The sequence below is a fragment of the Vicugna pacos genome, chromosome 3 (genome assembly GCF_048564905.1).
Source record: "Vicugna pacos chromosome 3, VicPac4, whole genome shotgun sequence".
Taxonomy (NCBI): domain Eukaryota; kingdom Metazoa; phylum Chordata; class Mammalia; order Artiodactyla; family Camelidae; genus Vicugna; species Vicugna pacos.
The window spans coordinates 14548230-14566096 of record NC_132989.1 but is presented as its reverse complement, the minus strand read 5'-3'; the positions used below and the strand labels follow the sequence as shown (position 1 = coordinate 14566096).

Sequence of the window (17867 nt, the reverse complement as noted above, 5' to 3'; positions counted from 1 at the left end):
ATAAGGTCAGACAGACCTTCCAGCAGAGATCTGAAAGCAAGTATCTAGAGAAAAGGGAATGTCCCCTTAAGATATTTACCGTATAAAATAAGTCCTAGGGCTATAGTATACAGCATGGTGTCTATACTTAGGAACTGTAATCTTTATTCTAATCAACCAAACATCCAGCTAAAAATTGAGACTGCTATTTACAACAGAAGATGAAGCACGTTGGGGAACAACTGTCTCTGTCACACTAAGCTTCTAATGTAACTAGTCTTTGGGGGTCTGGCTTACACTTGTATGCCCCCAATCATGGGGCGATCACTCTCTCAGAAGCAGTTTTATTCCCTTAGCAGCTCTCTTAGAAAACTCTTCTTTACCTAAGGCTTAGATCTCTCTCTCTACAACTCCTACCCACTGGCACCTTAGGACTACGTGCAACAAGACTGCCTGCTCCCTCTTTCAAGATAGAACTCTACCTACTTGAAGTCCCTTACACATCTTCTCTTTAGACAATCTAAGGTCAACAACGCTCCCCTGAGGCCATGTTTTGGGAAAGGTTTTCCAGATCCTGTATTAAGAGGCTGAGGATGCCCGCGGAAGTATTCTCCTGGGCGGAGAGCCATGACACCATCACCTAGGTCAATGAAGCTAACTGGAAGCAGAAACAACAGGCAAGATCTCAAATGTAGATGGTTTTCTCCCAAGGCTTGCTTTTGTTTCTACAAAGAGCCTAGGGAACATTCCTACCTGGGACATTAGGCCTGATATCTGAACAATATGAAGGTCAAGTTTAGTTCCCTAACCTTGGGGCTGAGAAGCCTAAGCTTAACCTCCTGGCACTGATTCTGTATTTGCCCTGAGGGCCACTCCGGCTTTCTCTGCCTGTAACTCTGCTCCCTAATTCCATTTCATCTTGATTTCCTTTTTCTCATTTCTTTAACGACCCCTGCGGATTTTCTTTACTTCCTTGGATCCCAGGAATACATGTTTGTTTTAATGTATCCAGGAGCTAGAAAAGCCCTTCAACTATTTAATTGACCAAACGACAGAAGATAGAAGCCCATTCATCTTTTCTCTTAATGATTCATCAAACACATCTTTATTGAGCCCCTACTTGTGCAGACTGGGCTGGGTGCTGGGCTGGCAGACACTGAACAAGACATTCTGTCTCTCCCAAAGATTAGTGAGGAAACAGGCTATTAGAATAGAGGGAGACCAGTGGTACCACGGGGAGAATAGGGGTGCTGTGGGAATTGGGTGGAGAAGCACTTTGAGGGGCATCCAGGAAGATAACTTTGAGAGAGTGCTAAAAAACAGATTCCAACAGGTGAGCGGAAAGTGGTGAGGGAATAGGGGAGAGGAGATACTGAAGGAGCCAAGCTGGGATGGGGAAGCATGGGCAAAAGACTGAAGGCACCAAGAACTGGAAAAGTGAAAGGAACTAGGTTTGGCTTGGGCAGTGAGAGGGTGAAGGTTATGGAAGAGTCAGATAAAACACTGGAGAATCAAGATTAGATTTTAGACTGAAGAGGGGTGGGGGTAAATGAGCAGAGGAGTGACATAATCCAATTAATTTTAGGTCACACAGCTGCAGTATGGCTTAGGGATAAGCAGGGGCCAGAAAAATAGGGAGACTTGTTAGGAGAGAGGCTGCTTCAGGAACTCAGGTCAGAGAAAGGAGCCAGGAGAGGCAGGGACCATCTCTAGGGCACTGGTTGAGGATGCACTTACAGCTTGGCTCGCCTGCCAAGGTTGGGCTTCCATGGTCTGCAGTCTCAGGCGGGCAACAGTTCATCTAGTTCTGCCCTGTCCACCTCAGTGGCCAATAGGTTGCTACACTCCAACCTAAACTGCACAAATTAGCTCTCCTTGCAACTTGCAAACAAAACCTTTAACTGTTTTCAAAGACCTGGCTGATTGCAAACCTGGTTACCAGGAAACAGCAGGACAAGTTGCAAAGTCCCATCACAGGAAATAAAAAGAATGCTCTAGCAAGCGCCAGGATTTTTCTACCAGGATTCCAGCCAGTTGTCATTCATGCTGCTTGGCAGAACTGTACAGGCATAATAATAGCAGCAGCTTCTTCAGTGCCAGGCACTATGCTCAACGCTTTAATCTTATTTAATTCTTGTGATATCCTATGAGGCTGCCATTATTACAGCAATTTTCACCAAATGGCTGAGGTTAACTTGCCTAAGGTTAGAGTCCAAACTCTAGTTAGGTACCACATCCTTAAAAAATAGACAGCAGGAAAGCACCCTCATTTTCACCCCAGTAAGTTTATTTTGGAATACTTTGAGATTTACCAAAAAGTTACAAAGGGAGGGCATTTCTGTATACCACCCATCCCATTTTCTCTAATATTAATATCTTACATTTGTCAAAACTAAGCAACACATGTACATTACTAATTGGATTCCAGATTCAGATGTTATGTTTTTGCACTAATGCCCTTTCTGGTCCAGGATGCATTGCACTGTTATCACATCCCTCCTTCAGCTCCTCTGGTCTTAGGTCCTTGCTTTTCATATCGTCTAAATTCAAATGCTGATATGCTGTAGAATATCCTCTAATTGGATGGGTTTTCAGAAATATCAGAGGTTCTTCTCATCTTATGTCAGAGAACTGTCAACATGACCTATCACAAGCGACAGGAACCTTATGGCTAGGGAAGCATATGACAGTTCTCTCCAGAGCCAAGTTAGCATTTTCCCTCTTCCTTATTCTTTTCATATTCTATTTCATTCTTTGGAAAAGTGAGTAAGGTTAGCCCTTACTCAAGGGGAGGGAAAATTAAGTTCCACTTTTTGGAAGGGGGAAGAGTCTACTTACACTATTTAGAACCTTTTATAAGGATGATTTGTGTCTTGTTCATTTATTAAAATCACTTAGATCAGCACAGATTCATTTTATACGTCAGATGGTAATCACATTTTTAAGATGAAGCAAGAGATTGATAAGAGGACTTGTCTATCATCACAGGGTAGTTGGTAGGAGCCATGGTTAGACTCACCTCTCCAGGACTCTTCCAAGTGGGAAGAGTTGTTAAGTATACGGTCTGTGTATCCAGGAAGTGGAATGTCATTCAGTAATAAAAAGGAATGAGGTGCTGAAACATGCTATGCGAAGAACCATGAAGCATTAAGCTTGCCTCTCAGCACAGCAGTCACCATCACAGGGCCTTGGCTAATTCTTCGCAGAACACTCAGTACCATCTGGTGCCACTGGGTCCTCGGAGCTGGATGCAAGCTTCCGGAAAGCAAAAACTTTTCTTTTCCATCACAGATGAAAATAGGGCTCGGTATGTGTTTGTGGGGTGACTGAATCTTTATGTACTTTATGTACTCATGTGGAACAACCTCCAAGATCTGCCAAGTGAGAAAAAGCAAGATGCAATAGAGTGCGCTCCCAATTTTGCACAGAAGGTATGGGGGGCGAGTATACACCCACACGTGTTTATATACGGCTCATGTCTGGAAGGCTCTTCTGCTCAGGCTACACTTGGCTCAACAGTTTCCACTCCACTCTGGCTCTTTAAGAATTGGTCCATTTTTGGAACCAACACCTCTTCTTTCAAAACAAGGTCTCCAAGGCCTTGGTCTGCTTTAGATGACTGAGGTAACTTAATGCTACCACTAGCAGTGTAGGAAAGATCCAACTGCAGCATCAGTTTCTCACCCCTCCTTAGGCTCCTCCTAGGAGATCAGTTCACAGAACATACAGCAGACACTGAATGAGGAGTACCTCTTGTGTTCCTGTTTGACAGGTTACATACATTCTCTGAAGCAACGTAATCTATTAAATGACTGCTGGTTTATCAATGCACCCATGACCTCAAGTCAGTCCCACACCCTGGCTAAATGTAGACAGGAGGAAGGAATCAAATGTCCCCAAGGGATGGCCCCTACACAAAGGAGAGAAGACTGGAGTCAAAAGAGCTTACATGAAGGCAATTTATTAACAGAAAACCATAATTTGAGAAGTCCTGTTCACAGACGGCGACCGCGGCGACCCCCCTTCCTGCGGGTGCTGTCAGAGGGAATGGGGGTGACGTCCTCTGTGGGGAGGAAGAGAAAACATCATTGCTTGGAGCTGGATGCAAAAGGGGTCCAGGCTTCCCAAGGTCTATCAGATCAGCAGTGGATCCTGCTGCTTTGCAAGGAGTCCTCGGGATATAACAGATGGATGTGGAGCTGCCCCACCTGCTGCTTCCTCAAAATTTCTGATATGGTTTGAACTCATTTTCCTGAAGGGGAAACTGAGGCTGAGAGGGTAGGCAACTTGAATAGAATGTCAGAGGCGGGTGACAAATCCAGGTTTCTGACACCTAGGCCACTAATTTTGATGGAAAAAAATTCTCCCAGCGTAACTGAAGAACCTCTCTTTTTTAATAGGTAAAGGTTAAAAATGTTCTGAAATGAAAACCTGTTGAGAGGGCTGGAGCACTGGACTGAGGAATCAGCATACAGTGCCACCAAAACAAAGCAAGGGCTGTAAGCAGCCAGATCTCAGCAAGAGGGTTTGATGCTACACAAACACAGGGAACTGCTGGGATTCTCAACCACGGGGGCTGTTGCCCCCTCCACAGATTTTTGTCTGTCACAGTGACTGGCCTCCCTACTGATACTTAGTAGTCAAGGACCACACAGGAGACAGCCCCCACAAAATGCCAACAGTATCCCCCCTTGAGAACACCAGAAAAGGACATCTCCTGTTAGTTCCACCAGCCACCACTGGGCAGAGGTTCAGAAATGAGAAGGTGCTGTCCCAATGCAGGAAGACATTCACATCAAGGTGACATGGGTGTTCAGGAAGTTTGTCATACAGCACCTCTTGCAGCCCCCACTAACAAACCTAACTGCCAACAGTCACCAGACCAGGCCTTGTATCCTCTGCGGAGACCACATGCTTTCTGGTCTGACCAGTGAGTGTTTCAAACCAAATCCAAGCATGAGCCAAAGAGGGAAACTCACCAATACGCCCAATCTTCATTCCTGAGCGGGCGAGGGCTCTAAGGGCTGACTGGGCCCCTGGTCCAGGGGTCTTGGTCCTAGGAAACAAATATCTAAATTATTAAAATCCTTTGGCCAAGTCATAGGGTATTCTAAGATTCCACAACCCTCTAGTTCAGAGGTCTGCAAATTTTCTGCAAAGGGCCAGGCAGTAAATATTCCAGGCTTAATGGGTCACTTACAGTTTTCCCTCATGGGTCAGAGCCTGTACCCTGTTGCTGACAGCCTGTTTGCCTCTTCTAGTCACCTGCTGTGATTCTTTGATGAACTGCCCATTTTCATCCTCCCAAGACCAAGACACTATCATCTCTCCACTGGACCACTTTAACAACTTCCTATGTGGTCTGTTTCCAACACAGCAGTCATCTTAAACCCTAATCTCATCAGCTCATTACTATTAAAAAGTTTTTATTCCCTTCACCACCCACCAAAGACCAAATCCTTACCAGGTTCTTCAAGACCCAGCAAGCCCTCACCCGCATCTCTCCCTGACCACACTCCAAGCCATTCTTTCCCACAGATGTGCCAAGCTCATTCCCACCCCAAGACCTTTTCCTTCCAGTTGTCTCTGCCTGGAATACTCTCCCTTGTCCTTTCTTCTCAGGACCAACTCCTGATACAACATTGAGGTCTCAGTTTAAACTTTATCACCAACCTGTCACCTCACTTTTGCTTCCCAACACTTGCCACAAACAGAAACCACCCACTCCCCTGTTCTATATTGTTTAGTCTGACTCTCCACCAGCCTAAGAGCCACACAGGAGGATGGAAACTATATCTTCCTTCCCCCATCACTCTCTTCTAGTACCTGGAGCACAGTGCCTAGTGAGTACTCAAGTAACACAGTAAGCTGAGGCGGGGGAGGGAGCAAGGAAGGGTGCAGGAACCAATCACAGGCAGACATCATTTTACTGAGCTTCACAAACTGTATTTTCTTTAACAAAATTAAGGTTTCTGGCAACACGCCATTGTCAGATGACAGAACTTTTTAAAGTATTTTTAAACTAAGGTATGTACATAGAGCTTTCCTTTTTTAAGACATAAAGTTATTGCACACTCAAAAGGCTACAGAAGAGTGTAAAACATAACATTTATATGCACTGAGAAACCAAAAAAATTCATGTAACCCACTTTACTGAGATATCTGCCAAGCCTCAAATTCAGGTACTCTGGTGCCCAAACCCAGTGATCTCACCACCCAGTCCCAGCCTTACCTATTGCCTCCTGTGGCCCGGAGTTTGATGTGGAGGGCAGTGATGCCCAGCTCTTTGCACCTCTGCGCTACATCCTGGGCGGCCAACATGGCAGCATATGGAGAGGACTCATCTCGGTCAGCCTTCACCTTCATCCCACCTGTTACACGGCAGATGGTTTCCCTGAGGACAAAAGCACAGGGTCCTTTCTTACCCAATGACAATTCAGAGTATGTACCACATCCTAATGGGTAAGGAGCACCACAGCTCAGGTATGGTAGAGGATGAAGGACAATTTGAACATGCATCTTCGTCTGACAAGACTACCATGGGCTCTGCCCTGATGGAGTTCAAAGAATTAAACTCTGTACCAACCCTTCATTTAATTCTTCCCATTACACCAGGAAACAGGCACTACTAACCCTCATTTTACGTATGAGGAAACCAAAACTTGGGCACCAAATGTATTTCCTTTCCTCTTGAAACTTCAGTGCCTAGAAACTTAACAGCATCTGTGGACTAAACCACCAAGCACATTTCCTCAACTGAATATCCTTTTAAATTCTTTCAAGAGATCCCCTTAAATTGACACTCAGTTTCAGGATCGTTTCTAACCCGAGCTTTTGCTAGTTGGTTTCTGCCCACCCAGGTACTCACTTGCCAGAAAGATCGGTGACATGGACAAAAGTGTCATTGAAGGATGCAAAGATGTGGCACACACCAAATACATTTTCTCCTTCAGCCACCTGAGGGCCGAGGCTGATGACCTGTTCTTCCTTCTTTTCTTTCCCCTTGCGAGGTGCCATTTCTTAAGGGAAGGAAAAAGAATCCCAATGTTAAGGACAAGAACCCCTTTTTCCAAGTATTACAAGAAAACCGCAAGCTTTTCTTCTCTGGGAGAACTTACTCTGGGAAAGGTGCGCGGGACACAACTGAGCATTCGCTCTCCTGCCCCCAGCCTCCCAAAGCCATGTACACTTCAGCAACCAGGATTCCTAGGTGTCTCTTAGTGGAAGTTAAGCCTCCTCAGTACCTCCCTGGCAAGACTTCTGAGTGCCCCCCATCGCTGCCTTCAGGGGGAAAAGGTTCACAGCAGGTACTGAACATTGACGTGCAGCCCCTACCCTAATTTCTAGCTTCCAGAGGCCTTCCTTGAGCGCCCAGAATTTGCAACGTGCCCGACTTAGCACTCAGATTTAAGCAGCACCCAACAAACGGCAGTTTTCCTTGCATTTCCTTCCTGAATCCACATTACATCCCTGTGGGACCCATGCGACAGTTATTCCTATTTCCCAGATTCGAGAACAAACTATAGAAATCAGGAGCCCAAACTGCAACCGCACCGGAAGAAGCTGGCGGAGTAGAGGTGGGAGCCCACATCAGACTAAGACCCCCGCTCTTTCCCAACCACGCTGTGCTGCCGCTTGAATTCGGCTGTGGTCGTAGCGAGGCCTATGCCTTTGAGGTTAGACCCGAACTCACCCCAACTTTATACGCCTTTCCCTGAAGCAAGACCGCCGGCTACCCAGACAGGGCGCGAACTAGAGTCTCGGTCGGCCGGCCGTGCTCCTCTCGCCTGGTACCTGACTTGGCTTCCGCAGAAAGACCCCAGCTCCGCGACCACTGCCCCGCTAAGCCCCCGTGCCGCAGGATGCCACTCGATTGTCCTCGCCCGGATCTCCTACCTGATGGTCTTCTCCAGACTCCACCACCGGAAAGAGAGAGTGGAAGAGGGCGGGGTCACGGGTCACGTCCTGCCCCCGGAAGTGTACGTGTAAGGTCACGGGGTGAGGCCGGCTCCCGGAAGTCACCGCCTTTAGTGTTTGGAAGGAGATTAGACACCCTGGAGAAGACGGTTTACTTAAAGGAACGCCTAAGGGGCTTGGTGTTGCGGCCAGCGGGTCTGCCTCTAAGAAGGCATTAAGGAGCCACAGCCGGTGGGTGAGGCAAGCCTGTGTTCTAAGATGGCGCGGCCGCGGCTAGAAGAACTTCCGTCCCCCTGACCCTGGGCCTGCTCAGCCTGGAGGCGACAGCGCATCTCGTGGCGCGGAGGTGAACAACAACAACAAAACTGCGGTGCTGTAGACTTTCATCTATTGTGTATTCGGCAAAATAAGAATAAGTTATTCAATACTACCATTATATGCTAGCCTGGACTAAGCGATTTGTATGCATTTCCTCATTTAACTCTCACCAAATTATCATATAGATGCTGTTTTGACTTTTTAAAGAAAGGGATTTTTAACTGAGATTGCACATCTGTGCACAATTTGCAATTCTGACTTAAAAGCCTATGTTTAATAGCTAGTTCCGTATATCCCTCTAATAACAATATTTAAGGACCTTGACGGACTGGGAGACTGTATAGATGGAGAAGAGCCAAGAAATAGACTATGTATTGTGTGTGTGTGTGTGTGTGTGTGTGTATGTGCATATATATATACATATACACCTATACACATAAAGCCCACATAATGAACTATATACTTACCACATACATATATAATTTTTTTAATAAAATGAGCAATTATGCAAAATAGCCTATAACCCTTTGTGCACTGTGATTGATGCCACTGAACAACTGCAGCTCGATTTAGGGAGGATTTCTTTTTAAATGTAGTGCTCCCTTTCCCCTTTACAAAAAGTAATTACTTACAGAAAACCCATAAAAGAGAAACAGGCAGAAAGGAGAACAAAAAATAAAAAAGAAATGACAGTCTTACCCACCACTATTAACTCCTTGGTGTATGTTCTTTCCAAACATCATATACATTTAGAAGAGCCACTTCCTTTTTTTTTTTTTCAAAGAAAATAACCTTACAATATTTTTCCTTGATGGTTTAAAAAAATCCATGCTTATTATGAACAATCCTCACAATACGGAACGGTATGTAGCAAAAAGTAAAAATCATCTCTAAATTCTTTCTCCTATAGATACCACTATTATCAAATTGGAGCATTATTCCAGAAATGACTTTCTATACTTATATCTGTACCTATATTTTTAGTATATAATATTCAATCTTATGTAAATGAAATTGTATTCTATATGCTATTTGGTAACTTTATTTTTCCACACAATGTTGTGGACATCCTCCCATAACAACTAATAGAACTCTACAACATTTTAAAACATATTTAAAATTTCATTTATTATTTTGAATATTAAAGCATTCACACAAATAAAAAATTAGTTATCAAAAAGTAGGTAAAAACAAAACACCCTACTCCTCTCACCTCTGTCCCCAGCAACACAATCCTCTTCCTTGCAAGCAACCTGGAATGCCTATATTGCACTATTTTTTTGTTACTACATGATATTTCTCTGTATAGTGGTATCATTGTTTAACCAGTTCTCTGTTGTTGAACATGTAGGGTATTTCTGGAATTTTCAAATATAAAGAGGACACTTTTCAAATTATCAAGAGCATACTTTTTTTTTACTTGATCAACTTTTATTTTATTTTAGCGTTTATATCCCTCTCCCAGGCTGCCTGTTCTCTCTCCCCTGCCCAACTCCAGAGGCAGCCTGACCCCATGTTGTGCTTTGGCTGGGGAAGCGGGGTAGAATTGTACCTTTAGGGCTTGTAAACCTACATCAGAACTGGGGCCAACACTTCACACCACCAGCTGGGTCTGGCCAGGATATGGCACTGGGCACTAACCCTAACACCCCTGAGACCCAGAGCCTATGGACAAGAGCTGCCATCCTCACCCCCCACCACTCAGGACTTGGTGAAGAGAGGGATGGGAAGTGTACCAAGACCCCCAGAGGCACCTGCAGGAGAGCAGGGCTTGCCAGGGAGAAGGCAAAGAGCCAGGTGAGATTCTTGAAGTGACTTTGTCTCCATCTAAGGCTCTATGTCCTCTCATTGTGGGTAGTGCCAACTATCCCCCTCCTCCACTGGCCAAGCCTGGAACCAGGGCACCCTAGCCCTTCCCACTAGCCAACAAGAAACAAAAGCAGTGAAAACACCAAGACTTATTGCTAGGGAAAAAAACCCCTAAGTATTAAAATTAAATTAAAACTGAAGCCCCAGTCAACTGAGCCAGTAGTGAGCTGATGATTGCAGACACACAGACAGCCCCCCATTTTTTCCCAAGTCTGGGGGTCTCCAAAGACAGCAGGAAGGGGCCAAGGGCCCAGTCTGTTACCAAGAGGAAACCTCTGGGGAAATAAAGATTGGGGTGGAAGTGCCCTCAGGGGGTCCCCATTTAGGGGCACCGAGGACTGTAAACATGACCAACTTGAGGGCCAGGAGTGCCCCAGCCCCCTGAGATTCTCCCTGGATGAAGAATGGCCACCGCGGTTGAGTGAAAACAGTGAAGTAGCAGTTGTCTAGAAGCAAAGTGAGACCTGGTCTCCCAGTGGGAACATTGTGGGTAAGAGGAGGACTGAGTTTGTGAGCTCAGAGAAGGGCTGCGATAGGAAGAAAGAGGGTTCTGGAAACCAAACATGGCTTCGCAGCTGCTTTTTTGCCCTTATCAGATTGGCACCTGGGCCCTTTCTGGGCTGTGAGTCAGCATATGGCCTCTCCTCCATGGGGGAACCTGCTGGAAAGTCAGCTCAGGCCACAGCTGCCCAGCCCAGGACTGGACAAGGTCAAGTGAGCTGAGAGGCCCTTCCCCAGGCCAGGGGTCGAAAAGCTGGCTCCAGGAGAAGACAGAAGGATGTGTGGTTAAGGAGTGTTGGGAGAGCGTGAGAGCTGCCAAGAGAACACAGAAATGGCCCAAGGCCAGAGGGCCACCACTGTCCCAGGAGCACACCTCAAGGCCTGGCTGAGGCACCGGGGTAAAGTCCTGCGTCAGCCCCGCTCCAGAAGCCCTGGGGACCAGGCGATCTCACCGTACTGGTCACGCATGAAGACCCACGCCTGTGCCACCTCCTGCACCTGCTGCCTCTGGAGGCAGGCAGGGGCCCAAGCAAGACAGCTCCCCTGGAGGGCCAAGCATAATGAGATCAGGCCCAGCTGTGGTGTGGCGGAGCCCAGACTCCTCTGCCCACATGAGGACCAGTCTGGAGTCGCCCCAGTTGAGGCCTATCGCCAGTAACAGGCTTATGCTGGTCGATAGGGGCCAGGCGACCAAGGCATGCCCAGGGCTGGGTTTGGGGCTACGCTTCCCTGGAAACCAGCCCTCTGGCTGCTTGAGGCTCATCCAGAGCCTGGATTCTCTTGAGAATCAGGCACGATGGCCCCCTCAAGCCTGGGGTTTCTCCGAGTTACAGAGGTCCTAAAAGAGCTTGAGTCCCTGAAAGCAGGCCCAGCAGGGGCCTCAGGGCTGACCCTAAGCAAGATTTCCCTCACGACCAGGTCCCCTAGTGTCCCAGGGGTGCGCCTGTCAGCAGGGTCTGGGGCTGAGGTGACGCGAGATCCAGGACCCCTGGTGACTTCAGGTCTGGCCTTGACCGATTTCCCTCAGGAGGGGCCTGCCTCCTGAGCCACTGGCTCCACAGCGCCCTGACCTCCTGTCCGTACCACTCGTGCCGCTAGGCGAAGGAGGCCGAGTTCTGAGGCCCGTTGGGTGCAGAGGCACTGCGGCGGGGCGGCCGCGGCCCCGGCCCGGGCCGGGGGTGGCGCCCTTCGGGGCGGCGGGGCGGGGCTGAGCGCAGCGCGCACAGCCGCCAGCTGCTGCTGCAGGTTTCGCCCCGCCGGCCGCAGGCCAGGGCGTCGAAGCTGGCCCGCCACAGCGCCTTCAGCCCAGCCCTCCATGGCTGCCTGGCTCTCGGCTGCCGGCACGTAGGTGCGGGCCCGGGCCCCGGCGAAGCGCACGGCGAAGGCGAACTCCTCGGCCGCCCCCACCGTGTGCACGGTGCAGCCCTCCAGGATGGTGACGCCCACGGGCTCGCGGCCGACCGCGTCCTCCAGGCAGAAGAGCATGTCACCGCAGCACGGACCAGCAGCGACGGTAGGCCGCGAGCCCGCCGCGCGTCTTGCCCGGGAGGCGCGCGTGGTCGGCTGGGCCGTCGCGGGCGGCGTGGAAGGCCTGGCTGCGCTCCTTCAGCTTCCTGGCTGAAGGACGCCGCTCTGGGGCCTGCGGGGGCCGGGGACCTCTCAGGCCGCTGCTCACCTCCCGCCCTCTGCCCAGTTCCGCCTTGGGCTGCTCTTCTCTCGGTTCGAATGTCAGCTCTGTAGTGTCCAGGCTGTGTGACCCCGAGCAAGCTTTAAGCGTCTCTGGGCCCCTGTTTCCACAGCTGGGTCATTTTTGCCTGCTCTAGCAGGGCAGGGGTTCTCTGTCTGAATTCCAGTGCCTGGCATGTATATAGCTGGTGCTCAAATACCTAGAGGCGCGGCCTAGGGCGACGGGCGGCCGCAGGACAGGAGGTGCCCAGCCGGTGGGGGGCAGTGGGGGACCCGATCAGTGGCAGTGGCGGCAGCAGGGCTTTGTCTCTGGGCGACCAAGCCAGTGCAATGGCAGGAGAGGGCGGATTCCTTGGAAGGTGGCGGCGGTAGTCGGACCTATCAAGAACACACTTACACTGTTCTTTCCTCCAGGGTTAATTGCCAGATATCAAAAGGAATATGTATTTTAAGTTTTGATATTTGTTGCTAAACTGCCTCCCAGGAAGGTGGTAATTTCTACTTTTGCTGAACTGAGTAAATAAATATATTCCTTGCTGTATTGTATTTTCCCCATGATTAGTAAGGTCAGACAACTCTTTATGGATTTTTTTTTGGAGCATTTGCATCTCTTCTGAGAATGGTCTATTTATATTCTTTGAAAGAGGAACTTTTTCGTTCCTGAGTAGTGAGTTCCCCAGTAGAGGAGGTATGTTAGCAGAGACTGGAGTATTGTGGAGTGATTTCCTGCTTTGGATAAGAGCTGTATTAAACAGACCTCTAAACCTCAGTGAGGGAGTGCTTGGTGAAGGGAGCACTGCTTGATCTTATGCCTGAAGGCAGTCCAGACAATCACCCCAGGAAACATTTTCCATAGGGAAGTCCCAGAAACCATCTAGTCTTCATCCCCAAAACCATACAAGTCACTGCTTTCAAATTCCACTGTGATTTTTTTAAATCAACATGTTTATTATTTCGACAAAGAGTTATTAGTTGTGGGTCCTTGGGCAAAAATTGTAAGCTCTGTGGGCTTTAGTTTTCTTATCTGTTAAATGGGATAATAACAATATTTTAAAGAATCGTATATTGAAACATATCTGTATTGGGCACTTAGTGCCAAGCTCTTACAATAATGATGTCATTTAAGCTAAGACTTGAAAACAGAGTAGGAATTAGCTATACCAAAGCAGGTATAGTGGTCTGGGCAGGGAGTACGTACATGCAAAGGTCCTGGGGTCGGAAGGTACTTGGAGAGTTCAAGGAATTAAAAACACATGGCCAATACAGCTGGGGTGTTGCGTGTGAGGGAAGAGAGAAGGGAGATCAGGCTGGAGAAATGGTGGGAGCTGCTTTCTGCTCTTAACTCCCTGCTGCCTCGTCTGTTTCTCCCATCCCACCCCACCCCACGCATTGTCAATACTGTGAACACAGGGAATATGTCTACCATCACCTCTCACAGTTGATTCAATCATTCAGTAAGTACTTACTGATCGCCTAGTATGTATCTGGCACTTTTCTAGATACTTGGGATACATCAATGACCGAACCAGATAAAGACCCCTAGTATCTTGGAGTTTACCTTCTGGCAAGAAGGGCAGGAACAATATCTAAGAAAATTTTCTATTATGTTAGAAGGTGATCAGTACTATGAAAGATAAACAAGTCCAGCAAGATAAAGGATATAAAGGGTCTGAGGGAAGGGGTGGGGCAGGTGCAGAATTAAATAGAGAGGATAAGAGAGCCTTGCTGAGGAGAGATTTGAGCAGGTGTGAAGGAGGAGATTGAGCAAGCCATGCCAGTATCTAAGGGAAGATTATTACTGGCAGTGGGAACAGCATGTGCAAAGGCCCAAAGGTGGAAGCACCATGGCCATATTCTAGGAAGGGCAAGGAGGCCAGTGTGACTGGAGTGGAATGAGTGAGGGGAGACAGGTGGGCGACAAGATGTAATGATGAGAACTCATGGGTGCTGGGGGCAGATTATATAGGCTTTTAGGTCAGTGTCGGGACTTCGGCTTTTACTCCAAGTGGAGCCACTGGAGGATTTTGGGCAGAGGAGTGACAGACTCTGACTTACGGTTTAATAAGATCACTGTAGATGGTCTGTGGAGAATAGTCTCTCAGTGGGGGTGGGCGTGAGAGGTGAAGGTGGAAACAGGGGTCACCGTTAAGAGGCAAAAGATATTGGTAGCTGAGACCAAGGTGGCATTAGTTGGGGATAGAAAGAAGTGCTCAAAATTTGGTCACATTTTGAAAGTAGATCCAACAGGATTTCCTGGTAGATTAGACATGAGACATGAGAGAAAGGGCTGTCAAAGATGATCCTAGCATTTCAGGCTGGAGCACCTGGAAGGACAGAGCTGCCATCTGCGGGGGGATGGGGAGGCTAATGGTGCAACAGATTTTGGGGGAAAATTAGGTGTTAGTCTCAGGCCTGAGTTTGAGATGTTTCTTCTATATCTAAGTGGAGATGTGATATCTTGGGGGAGATAGGTGAGTCTGGAATTGAGCAGAGGATCTGGGCTGGAGGGGTCAGTTTGGGAGTCTTCAGCATCTAGATGGTATTTAAAATAACGAGGCTGCTTGTGACCACTGAGGGGCTGAGTGTCGCTGGAGCAGAGATCCGAGGACTGAGCTTCAAAGCATGGGGATAAGGGCAGGAGAGAGCCACGGAAAAAGACGCAGAGAACAGTAAGACAGGAGGGAAACCAAGAGAGGAGGCATCCAGGAAGCCAGGGGAGGAAAGGGAATCAAGGAGAAGGGAGCAGGCAGCTGTGTCCATGCGCTGAGAGGTCACGTAAGGTGAGGGCTGAGAATGATCACTGATGGAGCAACTTGGAGGCCGCTGGGGACCTTGACAAGGGCAGTTCCATTGTGTGTGTGTGATGGGGGTGAGTGGGATGTGCAAAGGCTTGAATGGGATAGATTAAAGGAAGAAAGAAAGAGAGCTATAGACCTCGTTTGAATTTTGCTGTGCAAGTGTGCAAAAGGGCAAAGAATAAGGACATAGGATCAAGTAGTTCATTTCTTTCTTCTGTTTTAAGCTTGCATCAGAACCAGATATTTGTACACCAATGGGAGTGGTCTAGTAGAGAGCGAAAACTTGATAATGGAGCCATGACCTTGAGTAGAAAGAGGTGACCACCTCGAGTGCACAGATGGAGGGACCAGCTTTAGAGAGGAGCGTGGTTAGTACATTGGTGCAGAAGGGGAGAAGGAAGACACTGGAGGGTAAGTGCCCATGGGAGTGGGAGCTTGAGAATGTTCTCAGCAGGGAGGTAGGAAGCGATCAGCTGTGTGGCTGGGGTGAAGGGATATTGAGGATTGGAGGCAGGAAAAGGTTTGAAATAGTCACTGAAGTCTAGGGGAATAGAGGGTGATGCCTGGGCAGCATCCACTCGAGGTTTTCTCCAGCCATGTTCAGCTGCATGGATGCAGGAATGGAGTAGGTGGAGAGTTGGATTTAACCAGGGTTATGGTTTTGCCCAGAGAAGACAACTTGAGAGGGATGCAGGGGATTTGAGGGTGAAAGCATAGGAATGATTATCACCACTGAGCATGGCAATGAAGCTAGGATAAGTGGGGTAGTGAAAGCGTCAAGCGGGTGACGGTCAGCATAAAGGTGGCGAAGCAACGGGTTTGAGGTCCCAGTGGAGCAAGGCATGGTTGAAGTCAAGGTGTATGCTGATACTTTGAGCTGGTGGTCAGGGATTTGAGGGTGTTAGACTAAGAGTGGTGTGGGGAGGCATTTCAGACCATGGGAGTGACTAGCTGAGATGACCTGGGGGACAAGATCATTAGGAGCAGGTCAGGGGACCAGAGGGCAGGGTGATGGCGGCATCGACTATGTGAATATTGAAATAACCAAGAACTGCAATTGAGAGTGACATTGAGTCCAGGGTCAAGCCCTCAAAGATGAGAGGGTGCGACCTGGGGGCTGGTAGAAGTCTGCACCAAGGTGGGGTCATGGGTGCTGCAGTGTGGAGACAAAATTCAAAAGGAGCATCCTTTAGCAGGGAGGGAATGAAATTGGCCTGAAACAGACAAATGAGGAGCAGGGAGGACAACATGCCTGGTATTTCTCCCTCTCCCTCCCTCTTTTGTTCTCATGTCCAGGGGCTGTGGAAGAGGAAGGAGAAGCCCCTGGGATGCTTGCAGGGGAATGCAGTCTCCTCAGGCGAGAGCAGGTTTCCCCAGACATGAGGGGCTCATTGAGAGAAAAGACTGGGATAGAGGAGATTCCGCTGCAGGTGTTCTGAAATTCCCGAGGGCAGCAGCGAAAGTCCTTTAGGTGTTGAGCAGGAGTCTGACAGAGGACTGAGGAGGGGCTGCCAGGACCCACAGAGACCAGAGTGCTGGAGAAGCGAGGCCCTGGGTGTAGGGTGGCAGGGGAGAGGCAGCGTGACATCAGTGACAACACTGTCATTGCTCTGTGAATAATGGTAGCGACACAGCCCTTACTTTGAATGCTTACCCGACATGCCAGACCCTGTCCCAAGCGAGTTACATATATCATCTCATTGAATCCTCCCCGTAACCTTACTAGGAGGCAGAAATTTTTATCCCCTACATTTTACAACTAAGGAAACAAGTAGTCAACAGCCATCAGGGATGGTGCCACAATCTGAGCCCAGACAGTGACTCCAGAGTCCCAATACTTTTAATCTCGAATCCAGGCATTTTCTAAATATCTGTTGAATGGATGAAAGAAAAACAGGGAATTGGCCTTTAGAACCCCAACCCTTTTCCTGGACCCTCAAGCCCAGCCTGGAAGGCCCTGTACTTCCCATTCTTAGCAACAATTCATACTTCAATTTTCCCATGGGCTTTATGCCCTCCTCCCTTTGGAGGGAAGTTGTACAAAAGAGAATAAGGGGAGGGTGGGGAGAAGAAGTTGTGGTCCAGAGAGGGTGAGTCAGTTCACCAGAGAAACACAACCAGGAAACTGCAGCCTAGTGGGTGCTGGGGCTTGGAGATGGGGCCCAGCCAAAAGTCTCACCCTGCATCCTTTCTGGAAACCCTCAGTTTCGTCCTCCACAGGCTGGGACCTACCTGCTTCTGATTTGTTACAGAATCACCTGCAGTCTGAGCATATGGCCCCTGGACCCTCTCAGCACTTAGCATGCATTACAGGGATTGCTGTCAATGCCTTTGTCTAATGGGGAGCAGGAGCCAGAAATATGGAGTGTGTGAAGTGGGCTTAGCAACAGGGGGTTAAGGGGCCTGTGGGGCAACGGAGGGCAGCTCTAGCTTGGTCAGGGTCCTCTGGGCAGGTGCCATTTAGTGAGAGATGCAGAGTGGGAGTAGGGGTCAGTCAGGTCGGGGGAAGATGGTGGGGAGGATTCTCAGGCTGAGATAACAGCTTGTGGGAAGGTCTTGAGCCAAAGGAAAACTTAGATTACTCAGGATCTCTTGTGGGGATCTTCTGTGTGATTGGAGGGGAAGGAAGGGAGGGAGGGCAGCTCAAAGACTGGGGGTGGGCCCCTGGGGGCTCAGGGTTAGGACTTTATGCCGTTGGGGAGAGGCTGAGGGCCTTGATGGGCAGCCCCTCTGTTTGCTCCCAGGCCCAGCTGTGTGGAGTGGGGGCAGTCTGAGTGGGGACGGTCAGGGCAGGGCCCC

At 48.7% G+C, this 17867-nt stretch overlaps 1 protein-coding gene and 1 pseudogene across 2 annotated transcripts; both read right to left on the bottom strand.

The window, feature by feature from the left end:
• Positions 1–3924: 3924 nt before the first annotated feature.
• On the bottom strand, positions 3925–8024 carry RPS14 (ribosomal protein S14). Of its 2 annotated transcripts, none has more exons than XM_006204444.4 (5): positions 7876–8024; positions 6848–6998; positions 6212–6373; positions 4959–5035; positions 3925–4042 (listed from the first exon to the last, which is right to left on the bottom strand). In XM_006204444.4, the coding sequence occupies exons 2-5, from the start codon at positions 6994–6996 to the stop codon at positions 3975–3977; spliced, it is 456 nt and encodes a 151-aa protein (XP_006204506.1). In that variant the 5' UTR covers positions 6997–6998; positions 7876–8024; the 3' UTR covers positions 3925–3974. The 2 variants fall into 2 exon arrangements, with proteins under 2 accessions (XP_006204506.1, XP_031527163.1); XM_031671303.2 differs by lacking the exon at positions 7876–8024 and adding an exon at positions 7673–7861.
• A 2971-nt stretch (positions 8025–10995) lies between these two features.
• Positions 10996–16729, bottom strand: LOC140690461 (sesquipedalian-1-like; annotated as a pseudogene).
• Positions 16730–17867: the final 1138 nt, after the last annotated feature.

Coding starts and splice junctions, on each gene's coding strand:
- RPS14 (XM_006204444.4), bottom strand. CDS start 6,996: ATGGCACCTCGCAAGGGGAAAGAAAAGAAGGAAGAACAGGTCATCAGC. Junction 5,036..6,211: donor CGGGCCACAGGAGGCAATAG/GTAAGGCTGGGA, acceptor TTTGTTTCCTAG/GACCAAGACCCCTGGACCAG. Junction 4,043..4,958: donor AATGAAGATTGGGCGTATTG/GTGAGTTTCCCT, acceptor TCCTCCCCACAG/AGGACGTCACCCCCATTCCC.